The following is a 13,462-nucleotide window of genomic DNA, read 5'->3' as shown; positions in this document are numbered from 1 at the left end:
TCCTCCAGCTTTATTCTACTTAACACTAATTGAGACTACTTTAACTCCGTAATCTTATAAGGATGATTTCAATGAGTACATGCTCATCCTTCTAATATCAGAAGTAGATGGTAAAAAGTGGGCTAACAGCAATAGGGGGAGGGCAACTGCATTCATCTGAATGTCCTATACCACACAAGCACTGTGGCACTCTCCACTTCCCCAGCCATGTGAATCAGTTATGGCCTGGTTTTACAAACAACAAAACAACTTGGGAGTTAATATTCACTAGTCGAAAGTATTTGAACAAGGCACGCTATCTCTGGGCTCAAGTTTTATCATCTGGATTTTGGGAGTGATATCACAGATGGTTGCCATGGGGTTGTAGGAAGACTAAATCATTCTTTATTTTGGATTATACATTTATGAAAAAGGATACATGTTTCAATGTTGGCCCCAACGATATAGCCAGTTACATCAAAGTTGATCCGAATAAATTTGCCCTGAAAATAAATTAAAAAGAGAAAATTGAAAATAAGTAAGTACATACTGGATATGAACACTATAATAAACTAAGAAGACAACAAGTATCCATGAATTAGTTACAATAATGGATCTTACATATTGCCTCAAACAAAAAGAAAAAAGAAGAAAACAGGCTGTGATACATTTCAAAAAAGTAGCAATAGAACAGGCTCTTTTCCTGGATTATAACATAATAAAATTAGAAATTATTAACAAAAGGAAAGTAGTGAGATCCCAGTCATTCAGAAGTTTTTAAAAGCTCTTCTAAATAATCTGAACTATGAGAGGTTTTAACAGTTTTAAAGGACCACTCTATCCAGCACTATAATGGTAGATTTAAAAATCTGAATAATATAAATGATTTCCTAGAAAAATAGAAATCCATTCAAGAAAAAAAAAAACCCAGAAAACTTAACCCATAAAAATAAAAAATAGTAAAACAGAATTATTTCTTTAAAAATGCTGAATTAGTCTTATGAAACAGTTTTACAAATTTCTAAGGAATATTTGATTTCTTTACTATATATAACTGTTTTAGGGAAAGAGAAAAATAGTGATTATTTCATCATTCATTTTATAAAGTTGTTATAACACTGAGTACCCAATCTGGTAAAGATATTACAAGGAAAGCAACCTGGGCATGCTGACTCACGCCTGTAATCCCAGCACTTTGGGAGGCCGAGGCAGGTGGACCTCCTAAGGTCAGGAGTTCAAGACCAGCCTGGCCAATATGGTGAAACCCCGTCTCTACTAAAAATACAAAAAAATGTAGCTGGGCATGGTGGCGCACGCCTGTAATCCCAGCTACTCAGGAGGCGGAGGCCGGAGAGTCACTTGAACCCAGGAGGCGGAGGTTGCAGTGAACTGAGATCGCGCCCCTGCACTCCAGCCTGGGTGACAGAGCGAGACTCCATCTCAAAGCAAAATAAAAGCAAATATGGTATGGTTATATCTTACTTATAAAAATATATATAAGGAGAATCGCTTGAACCCGGGAGGCGGAGGTTGCAGTCAGCCAAGATCGCACCACTGCACTCCAGCCTGGTGACAGAGTGAGACTCTGTCTCAAAAAAGAAAAAAAAAAGAAACAAGAAAAAAAAATTAAATATGTTAAACATTTTGCAAAAGAAACATAATGATCAAGAATGGTTTATTCTAGGACTGCTAAGAAGGACTGACACTAGTAAACATACCACTGTTATTCATCATATAAACAGTCAAGGGATTGGAGGCTTCCTTTGAGGAAACTGACAAGCTGTCTCAAGTTTATTGGGAAATGGAAAAGGACTTAGAATAATCACAACAATTCTGAGAAAGAAGACCAGGGCTGGGGGAATCACACTACTTGATTTCAAAAAGCTATAAATGTACTGGGACAGTGTGGTATTGGTGTAAAGACAGAGATACAGATTGGTGAAACAGAAGAGAGTCCAGGAATTGATTATGTATGTAAGTTAATTCATTTCAACAAAGGTGTCAAGGTAATTTAATAGGAAAGGACAGACTTTTCAATAAATGGTGCTTGAAAAATATGCAAAATGAAACAAAACAAAATTAAAGGGACCTAGACTTTTACCTTACACTACATATAAAACTTAACTCAAAGCAGACCACATACCTAAATATATGGGCTAAAACTATAAAATTTCTCAAAGAAAACAGGAGAAAATCTTCATGACTTTAATTTAACAAGGATTTCCTAGACAGAATGCAAAAAGCATGAACCATAAAATAAAAAACTGGTAAACTGGATTTCATCAAAATTTAAAACTTTTATTCTTCAAAAGATACCATAAAGAAAATGAAGAGAAGCCACAAACTGGGAGATAATATTTGGGAAACACATGTGATAAAAGGCTTGTTGCCAGAATATACGAAGAACTCTTATATTTCAATAGTAGGACAAACGACCCAATAAGAAAACTGGGTAAGTGATTTGAATAGACACTTCATCACAAAAGATACGTGAATGTCCAATAAGTATATGAAAAGATGTACACTATCATTAGTTATTGGGGAAATCTAAGTAAAAACAGCCATGATGAGACACCACTATACACCCACTAGAGTGGCTACACGTTTTAAGAAAGACTAGCAAAGATACAGAACAACTAGAACTATCAGACAACCCTGGTGAGAAGGCAAAACGGTACAGCCAGTTTGCCGGTTTCTCATGGCATCAAACACAGATTATTCTATGACCCAGCAATTCCACTCCTGGGCGGGGTTTCACCCACGAGAAAGGAATGCATGCATCCACATGGACTTGTACATGAATGTTCCCAGCCACTTTATTCTTAATAGCCCCAAACTGGCAACAACCCAAATGTCCACCAGCTGGTGAATGGATAAAGAAATCATGGTATATTCACACAATGGAACACTACTGAGCGATGACAAGGAACAAACCAGGGACACACCCAACAACATGGATGGATCTAAAAAGCATTCTACTGTGTGAAAGAAACTAGACATAAAGCACTACATACTATATGATTCCATGTACTTGTCATGCCAGATGTTACTGAAAACTCTAGGGACAGAAACATATCAGTGGTTTCAGGGGCAGGGGCAGGAGGGAACTGACGACACAAAGGTAAAAGAAACCTTTCTGGAGTAAGGGAAACATTCTTCCTCTAGAGCATGATGCTCACTACACTATGTACACATTTCTCTAAACGCACTGACCTGTACACTGAAAAGGGTGAATTTTATTGTATGCCAACATTTCAAAAACAAGGGAGAGATCTTAGGAACTCCTAGATAAAGGCCAATTTTAAAAATATAACTCAACATCTGTTTTACACAGATGAGCATGGCCCGTTGTGCAAGGATGACATTCAGATCTGTGAAGCATTCTATAATGTAATAATAATAATAATAATTCAATTCTGTGTATTTACTATAAACATATTAAGTGAAATATGCTTCCCTATTAAAGTGAAAGCTGTTAGATTTACACTCTTCTGCTTACGGCGCCAGGCAGCTTGCCCATCCTTTTACTTACTACTTGAGGGCCCTTCTCACCCTTCCCAAAGTGTTACTTTTCCAGTGTATTAATATTTACCTTATATTAAAAAAATGAGTAGTCAGTTTGGGATGCTACCTACTAAAGAAGTTTCTCAGCTATATTTTATTGTATGCAAATTACACCTCAATAGTTGATTTTAAAAAAAGAGGAATCACTTTCTAAAATGAATAATCCATTATATTTTTGCTCAATATTATGAGCATTCATTAAGAACTCATCCCATTTTCCTATTAAAAAAAAACCCAAACCAAGCTAGCAAACAAAGTGAAAGGGAATCTGTGTGGGGAGTGTGGGGGAAGAGCCCTGGGAATATACTGACTTCCTGCTTGAGGAGGAACAAACTGTGATCAGCTGCAGGATTAAGTTCTATCTCAGGTGTGTGTCAAGGAGCTCCTTTAGCACTCCTCCTGGTTCTCTTTCACCATTGCCAAGTATCCTAACTCTGCCCCCCACCAAAATGTACATATTCTATTTCACGTTATCTGACAGCACTGCTTTGCACAAAGAAATACATGATAAGCTTGATAAACTCAGGCACCATGTCGTTATCATAACAAAGGTGCATTCCATGAAGGGCCGGCTCCCAGTGCCACTAAACCGCGGAGTGTTCAAGAGGGAGTTGGAGTAAGAAGCAAAGGCATTTTGTGACAAATAGGCTCTTACTACATCTTATAAAGTCATGAACAAAAAAACCACTTATGCTACATAAGTTATGAAAACAAATGGCAAAAACAGTATTACATGAGTCTAACATACACGACAGTGAAAGTCGACAATGTAATAGAAGATACGAATTTAGGATTTCTTTAGGAGTTAGGATGGTGTTAGTCACCAAACCTGCAATGCGCTCTAGCCTAGACACTGATTTTATGCCATCAAATTTACTGAGGTAATAATTTAAATTCCCCTGGAGACCACAATGCAAATCCATCATTACGAGGCTGCTTGACTATCAGTGGTGAGCATTTAGTATTTTTCTTCTATAGAGACCTTGTTAATTAAGAGTCGCATAATAAAACTGACAATTTGTTTGGTTAGTTTTGTTTTACGGTGTGGAGAGAGAGAAAGTTTTGTTTGGATTTTTGTTTTAATAGGAGAAAAATTTTCCCTTCTTTTGAGATAGGCTAAACAAATAAGCACTTTACACAAATAATATAATTATTGGCATGAAGAGATGCTGACCTAATGCTCCCCAAACTTAAGATGAACACTGAGGCTGTGCTTTTTTAACACCTAAAGAACAATGTGGTCTGTGCATTTCCACGCACAGCACAGAGGTGCTATGGGAACATAAAGAAAGGAGGAGAGAAGGCTTCACAGAAACAGTGCCAGCCGAGCCTACCAATCTTAGTGTTTACCACATACATTAACTGCTTCAAGCTAAATGGTATTTCAAAGAGAGGTTCTGTGCTTAAGTTCACTTGAAAAAAAACAAACAAACAAAAAAAACAAAAACACTACAAAGAGTAGGAGTCCTTGGCACATTGCCATCTAATTTCAACTTCTAAGTTGTAACATCTACTATGTTGAAGAGATACAACATTCTGGGTTAATAGCTATTCTAGGTAGCAACTGTAGGCACCCTTCTCTCTTCTGCCAGTAGGCTTACTTATTATTGCCCTTGCGTTGTCAGAATGCAATAGTTGAATATATAAAATTCTGATAGCTCATATTTTGTTGACAAGAGAAAGATCTTTTTTGCTCTGTAATTATAAAACATCTTCATCTTTAGATTTGTAAGCATCAGTTAGAATGGTCAACCCAATGACTTTTTGCATTTTATATTATTTCCTTCTAACAATTTTCATATACACACCTGCTTTTTGCATTTGTCCGCTTATGAAACTTATCCAGGTACATATTGGTACAGAAATATCATACAAGATTAAAGAATACTGTTATTTTAGCAAATAGATGAAATAACAGTATTCTTTAATCTTGTTGCAAAATACTAAGGAAATTCTTCCTACAGAATGACCACCTGGATGCTAATGTCATGTTTCTTTTTTGCCCTTAGAAATACATATAATTCTTGAGTTTGAGAAAATTCTAGGCTATCACCTGGAGACTCAATCTGAGACTCTCTTTATAGAATTGATTTCATCAGCATCTTTACAGTCTACCATGCTATCTGCCTCTTTATATTCATCCTCTGGTTCATCCAATGTTTGTGAAATGTTTTTCTGTCAATTTCCTTCTCATTGACATTATGAGTAAAAATTGGAAACTTTTGATTTTTCAACTATGTTCATAAAAGCTAAAAATAACCTACAAAGATGGTTTCTCTAGTTGTCTTTCATACCTACTTGAAAGGCAATTCAATATTTGGGGTGATATAATAAGTAAATTAAAAGATGATGCAATAGATATTACTGTAGCATCCTTCTAGGCAATCCCATTATTCTTATTATTTTATTCTTTTTTTAGCATAGTTGAGAACAAATGAGTTAATAATGAACCAATTTCTAAGATGACAAAACAGCAAACTATTTCAAGATACAGAAACAAATAAGATCACTAATACTCCATAATGTATCTTAGATTTATAAAATGCTTCAATGGACCCATATGTAATTACAAGAGAGAATGAACTTCATTCTATTTAAAAAATAAGTACATTTTGTCTTTGTTTTTTGGAAGACCCCTAAGAAAGATTTAAGTTAAAAAGCTATCAATCCTATGAATAGTCAGAACTGTTCAAAAAAGAAACTGAAATTGGGTCCTGATGTTATACTGACGGTTAAAATTCTCCACAAACTTTAAACAGCTATATTATCTATACAATACCTCATTGAGTTAATAAAAATATTGCCATTTTAAGAGACAGTAGTCGAAAGGCAACGTTATTACTACAAAGCTGCCGACACACGGCCAACATGACTGCCCGGGCAAATGCGTTCTCAAACTTCTCATTTTAATGCTGCAGAAAGATTAATCAAAATCATATGGTATCACCTAGTTCTTATTTTAAGGAAACATTTCATTAAAAAAATTCTTTATATCCAGTAATAAAAACTTCTAGCTTTCACCAACATATATGTTTAACTTCTTTATTAAGTATATATATCAACATGATGTTTAAGCTTTCAACTCCGAATACTATTTCCTTTTTTTTTTTCTTTACCACCTAGAATAAATTAGAAGTTCGAAATTCATCAAACAAAACAAATTCTTTATTTGGGCAATATGATAACATTAATACACAGATAACTTTGAATTCTAGCAACTGTAAAATCTAAACTTAAATATTATTCACTGTATATTTAGTGAATTTATTTTTCCCTACCTTCATGGGACATTAAAATAGGAAAGGAAGTTAGGCTCAAAGGAGAAATAGGGCTTTGTAGTCATCACTGCCACCTGAAGCCACCTGCCTCTAGCCATGGTCAACGCCACTGTGTTCTTTTGACATCATTGTTGATGGTAACTCCTTGGGCCCACGTGGCTCCTTCGAGCTGTTTGCCGACAAAGTTCCAAAAACAGTGGAAAACTTCAGTGCGCTGAGCACTGGAGGAAAAGGATTTGGTTATAAGGGTTCCTGCTTTCACAGAATTATTCCAGGGTTTATTTTATCTGCCAGGGTGCTGACTTCACACACCATAATAGTGCCAGTCCATCTACCGGGAGAAATTTGATGATGAGAACTTCATCCTGAAGCACACAGGTCCTGGCATCTTGTCCATGGCACATGCTGGACCAACACAAATGGTTGCGTTTTTTACCTGTGTGGCCAAGATTGAGTGGCTGGATGGCAAGCACGAGGTCTTTGGCAAAGTGAAAGAGGGCGTGAATATCATGGAAGCCATGGAGTGCTCTGGGTCCAGGAATGGTGAGACTGGCAAGAAGATCACCACTGCCAACTGCGGACAACTCTAATCAATCTGCTTATGTTTGATCTTAACCACCAGACCATTCCTTCTGTAGCTCAGGAGAGCATCCCTCCATCCCACTTGCTCACAATATCCTGTAATCTTTGTGGTCTCACTGCAGTTCTTTGGTTTCCTTATTCCCCTCGACATCAAGCTGGATTGCAGTTAAGCTTAGGATTATAAAATAAAAACTCAGTAACAAAAACAAACAAAGGAGAAATGGGAGAAAATTAAGATTTGGGGCCTCTCCTTTCTCCGGTCCGTGCCTCCAAGATGACAAAGAAAAGAAGGAACAAAGGTCGTGCCAAAAACGGCCGCGGCCACGTGCAGCCTATTTGCTGCACTGACTGAGCCCGATGCATGCCCAAGGACAAGGCCATTAAGAAATTCATCATTCAAAACATAGTGGAGGCCGCAGCAGCCAGGGGCATTCTGAAGCGAGCGTCTTCGATGCCTATGTGCTTCCCAAGCTGTATGTGAAGCTACATTACTGTGTAAGTTGTGCAATTCACAGCAAAGTAGTCAGGAATCGATCTCGTGGAGCCTGCAAGGACCGAACACCCCCACCCCGATTTAGACCTGCGGGTGCTGCCCCACGTCTTCCACCAAAGCCCATGTAAGGAGCTGAGTTCTTAAAGACTGAAGACAGACTATTCTCTGGAGAAAAATAAAATGGAAATTGTACTTAAAAAAAAAAAAAAAGATCTGGGGCCTCTGAATAGGTGACCTATAGAGAAATGTTGCAAAATAATTCAGACGTGGTTACTTACTTAGATAAATAAGCAAAGTCACCAACATGCAACACTCTATTCCTCATCGGTTCCCTAGCTTGGTGTCCTTTTCACACCTAGGGTCCATGGTGGCACTAGCCATGATAGTGAGTGCCAGTGAAATATCTTTCGGCTAGATGCAAAGGGCCAAGCAAAGAGCAGTGAAAGAAAAGATGCATGGAGAACAATGATGAAGGAGACAGGGCCGGCAGTGTGGAAGAAGGCAAAAGAGAACGGTATTTCTGAAAACATATTTGGTAACCAATAAATCTCGGTTATAAGCCAAAGCACTAAAATATATTCTATTCTAAAAACACTTCAACAGAACAAAAACCTTATGAAGCTGAAAATTATCAACTTTCTAGCTAAATGACATTCATACTCAGGTATTTTACAAGACATAGCCAAGCACTTTGACAACTTGACAAAGTGAAATTTCAGACGCAAAAATGAAAAACTTTACTGAATATCCCCAAGTGATCTAGGACTTAAATTATTCCGCTTCATGTTGGATACCCTGGCAAATCAGGTAAGATGCAGGCCATGGGACCTGACGTCACTTGAGTGTTGGCCACTTGGCCAGATAAGCAAAGGTGACTTTTCTTTCTTCCTTGGGGGCAGGCCAAGGGGAGAGAATAAGATCTGTCAGTTAAAAAAGCTTTCTCCTCACATCTATAATAAATACTTTCAGAATTAACATTTTTATTGAAACACACGTCTAGACTAAATTGGAAAACACGAGTTTTACTTTTAAGTGGGAACTCTATCTTTTAAACATTATGTGAAGAAATCTGTGCTGAAAATGCCCACTCCATAACTAATTTGCACAAAGGTCAGATTATGGTACTTAATCAGAATTTCACCAGTAAAAACAAAAGCATGGAAAACCCCCAAAACATGACAAGCACCTCGTGTATTAATTACAGCTATACATTTTGATGATAACATGTTGTATACCAATCCAGGAACAGGTGAAATTACACGTGTACCGTGAGAGCTCTCAACAGCAAAGACAACTAGAATTCTTTCATATATAATCAAATATAACTTGTTAAGGATTTCACTCAAAATGTTTAATAGGGAAACCTGGATATTTGATATTTTGATACCATGAATAAAATAAAAAGAAAATTATCTTAATTAGTTTCAAAAATTTTGTTTGTTCGGAATTGACATCAATTTCTGGAACCTTTTCTGGGGTGATTATAATGTATCTATAGTAATTAAAACTAGATTAGTTATTAGTTAGCAACTTAATTTAGGGGCAATGCAGGTTTGTTTCATATTCTGAACATATTTCCCCCCTTCTTAATTTAGTATCTTAAGTTATTACATGATCTGCGGTATGCATTAAAACACATCAGCACAGATAGGGTGCTACGCATGTGTGTTAGCTATTTGCCCTAAATGAGAAAATCCATTCTAGGAGTAATGAGCTAGCACTTAATCCAAAGGCCAGATGGCTACCTTAAATGCTTTAGCTATCTTAATCTCCAAACCAAACCAGAAGCTTTGTTGTTAGTAAAATGAGTTTTCACATGCACTAAGTGGCCTCATTACTTAGCATAATGGATATTAGAAATCACTAGGGTAACATGAGTGGCATTAAGCCATGGACTGATTAGAAAGAGATATATATTAACTTCAAATAGAGCCTTAAAAAAAAGATAAATAAATAAATAAAAACAAAGAAAGATATATATAGACCCTTCCCAATCCGGGGTCAAGGGAACAGGTGTTGAGACTCCAGCAAGTCCAGGAGGCTGTACTGTTGGGGGTGCTCCTAGAGCTTGATACTGAATGGCTGTGTGCAGCCAGTGATCTGGAAGATGCTGGTTGCCTGGTGCAGACCATATTCTGTCACTGATACTGTCACATTTGCCTCAGTAAATCTTTCAGGTAAAGGTTTGGTTAGAGAAATTAAACAGAGCTGGGCTGCATGCAACTTACAAAACTGTTTTCAGCAACTGCCTGCTGATAAATAGATGCGAGGGTGCAGAATCCCGACGTGCTTTCGTTATAACCTGGTCGCCAAACTGTAAGGAGGATGCCTAGAGCCCTTACCTAGCTTTAACTGCTGGAGGATACTTATCCACCAAAAGGTACATAATAGTTGGAAATTGCCAACCTGGCTTAAGTCAACTTGTAAAAAAAAAAAAAAAAAAGAGAGAAAGAGAATAAAAGAAAAGAAAAAAAGGATTTGTAGAAATAGAGAAAGTGATTATAACTAAAACTCTGTGAGGGAAGATGTATCTGCTGATCCAAACAATCATTTTGAAATTGAAGTCCCTGTTTTTAAAGTTTCATTATGAGAGATTCTTTTTACATAAATCTCCTCCATCTGGAATGCATTTTACTTCTCCATAAACAGAGAACTGGACTAACTGTGAATGATTATTTTCTTAAGGGTAATGCTCTCCTAAAGAAAGAATCCCTTTAATATAAACCATATGCTAGTATCTTTGAAAGAAAAGATATTCTTCAGGAAATTAGTCGTCTATATCACATCAAAGAAATGGAACCAAATGGATTCTAAAGCTTAGGGAGTTTACAGCCTCAAATATTTTCACTGTAAGCATGCAGCTTATAAATATGACTGCATGAAATTTCACTGTATACACAACTCACTTTTTAACATCATATTACTCTTGGTATGACACTGATCTCAACTCAAGGCCTGGCTGGCCCACGGAGCCACTGCCTCCCTCATGTTCTCTACCCATGCTTCTAAAATGGGGACATGCATATTCTCAGAGGATCTAGCACATATACTACCTTCCCCGAGCTCAACAACATCATGACATGCCGTTGAAAACATATTAAAGTTAACACCAATATGAAATTGTGCTCTACAGGGCTAGGGAACCTTAGTTTTGACCACTGGTATATTCCCAGGGCCTAGAAGAGAATATGGCACTTTGTAGTGTCTGCCACATTTTCAGTAAATGAATTCCTTAAAATCCATAAATATACCTGTGGGGCACTATGCTAGGAACCAAAGCTACAAAGTCCCTACTGACAAAGATCTTAGACATTCTACTAGGAAGGATAATAAATACGCAAAGTAATTGTTACAGTTTGCGATAGGTGCCATGAGGGAAATAAATAGGATACTGTGATAGAGAATAATAGAAGAAATCTCCTCAGATATGGTTTTAGACTAACTAGCTAGTTAGGAGAAGAAATGTGGACAGATTTGAAACACCTTCTGGATGTTTAACCAACAGGATTCACTGCTGGCCTGTATGTGGGCCATGAGAAAAAGGCTGATTCCTAGGTATTTTGTCTTCCTAGGTTTTGCTATTGTTTTTATTTTGTTTTAAGTTTAAGCAACTGAGTGATTTGATAATACCATTTATTGACGTAAGACAAAAAGCAACAAATTTTGAAAGGAAAGGAAAAATTTTCATTTGGAATATGTTAAAACTTGAAGAATCTATTGACATCCATTTGGAGATATCAATTAAGCTGCACAGTGGCTGGCAAAGAATAGGTGCTTAATAATTAAAAGAACTAAATAACAAATCAAACATCAAAATTACACAGAACTGAATTTAAAAATGAGTCTACAATGGTTTCTTTCAAACCCCAAGAGCCAACACCCATAGAGAAATATTAAAGGGGAATTTTAACTGAACATTATTTAATCAATGGACCTAATTATTTTTAATGGAGCTACTGAGATCAATTACTTGTTTTAGTACTGTGTAGGTAACACCTTACGATAACAGCACATAGCAATAAACTATTACTAAAAAAAAATACGTATCAATAAAAGTTGACTTTCTAAGAATTAAAGCCCAAAGTAAACAATTTAAACATACCTCTGTTTCTTGGTCGAATTGAAAGCTACGTCTAAGAACAATACCTTAATAGAAAATCTTTTTTCTACTAAAAACAAATCAGCTTTTACTATATTAGAATGTACTTATTATCTAATAGTGCAGGCACTTTGGAAGGCGGTACTTCAGCTGAAATAGCGTTTGTTGAACATTTGGATTCAATGGCTGATTCTTGCTCCTTTCCTGTGTGCTCCTTCCAGGTGGCTAGAAAACAACCTAATTCTTCCTACCAGCAGAATGTAAAACAGGTTTCTATCAGACTTGATTGTCAACTTTTGGAATAGGATGTATAAATAACAAGCATTAAATAGAGTCATGTATTACTTTGCAAATAAATTTCAGAAAATAATTACCTTAATTTAGACTATAATTTGAAGGAACGATCTAGAGCAGGGTTTCTCGATCTTAGCATAACTGATATTTTGGGCTCAATAATTCTAAGCGGTGGGGACTGTGCCATGCATTGCATGATTTTTAGCAGCATCCCTGGCCTCTACCAACTAGATGCCAGTGGCACACCACTACCTATTCTCTCAGGTAAACAAAGAAAAATGTCTCCAGACACTGCCAACGTCCCTTGGGGAGCCTCCAATTAAGAACCACTGACCTAGAGCCACTCCAGTTACAGGTTAAAACCCTACATACATCAATGATGGAAATCGCTGTAAGGAATCATGGTAGCCATGATAGCCAAGACCACCTCAATGAGCCCCACCTCTGGTAGTCACAGTCCCCTCCCACACAGTATCAGGGTTGGTTTGTATGGCCAATAGAAGACAATAGAGGAAGGCATGTGATTTCCAAGGCAGGGTGTGTAACTTCTGTCTTTCTCTTGGATCACTTGCTCTAGGAGAAGCTGGCTGCCATGTCATGGTGACACTCAAGGAGCCCTATGGAGAGGCTGCCTCCAAGGTCAGGAACCGAGGCCTCCAGCCAAGAGCCATGTAGGATAGGGACTTCCCTCCAAGAGCTACCTGAGGAAGATTTGAAGGAGATCCTCCCATCTCAGTCAGGCCTTCAGATGACTACAGCTGTAGCCAACATCTCAGTGACAACCTCTTAAGAGACCCTGGGCCAGAGTCACCCAGCTAAGCTGCTACTGACTTTCTGACACACAGAAACTGAGATAATCGATGCCTGAAGCCACCAGGTTTTAGGATCATTTGTTACGTAGCAATTGATAACTAATACAGAATTATATCTGTCCCAAACACTAAAATAATGAGTTGAAACACACCCTGGCAGGGAGATAAATCCTTACACTTCCTAACATAATCACTATATTCTTTACCCAAGGACACAAATGACGGCTTAGTAGCAATTTATCTTTTCCAGGAAAAAGGGGGGCCAATGAGCACCAAAACTGTCTCTCTTGAATTTAGGGCATGGTTTTAGGGCTGGGGGCGGAAACAGAATAGATTAGTAACTTGATTTCTGTGGTAAGAT

At 37.4% G+C, this 13,462-nt stretch overlaps 1 protein-coding gene and 1 pseudogene across 7 annotated transcripts in view; one reads left to right on the top strand and one right to left on the bottom strand.

Annotated features, from left to right (window-relative positions):
* MYH10 (myosin heavy chain 10) overlaps positions 1–13,462 on the bottom strand; it is a 163,587-nt gene that overhangs the window by 78,843 nt on the left and 71,282 nt on the right. For all 7 annotated transcript variants that reach the window (XM_063629436.1, XM_063629434.1, XM_063629431.1 and 4 more), the window contains one exon: positions 419–482. In XM_063629436.1, coding sequence (XP_063485506.1) covers positions 419–482 — 64 coding nt within the window. The remainder of the gene's footprint in view (positions 1–418; positions 483–13,462) is intronic.
* LOC129470589 (small ribosomal subunit protein eS26-like) lies at positions 7,391–8,077 on the top strand (annotated as a pseudogene).

This window comes from Symphalangus syndactylus, chromosome 20, assembly GCF_028878055.3.
Source record: "Symphalangus syndactylus isolate Jambi chromosome 20, NHGRI_mSymSyn1-v2.1_pri, whole genome shotgun sequence".
NCBI lineage: Eukaryota > Metazoa > Chordata > Mammalia > Primates > Hylobatidae > Symphalangus > Symphalangus syndactylus.
Note: the sequence above shows the minus strand (reverse complement) of the source record. Positions and strands in the feature narration are given on the sequence as shown.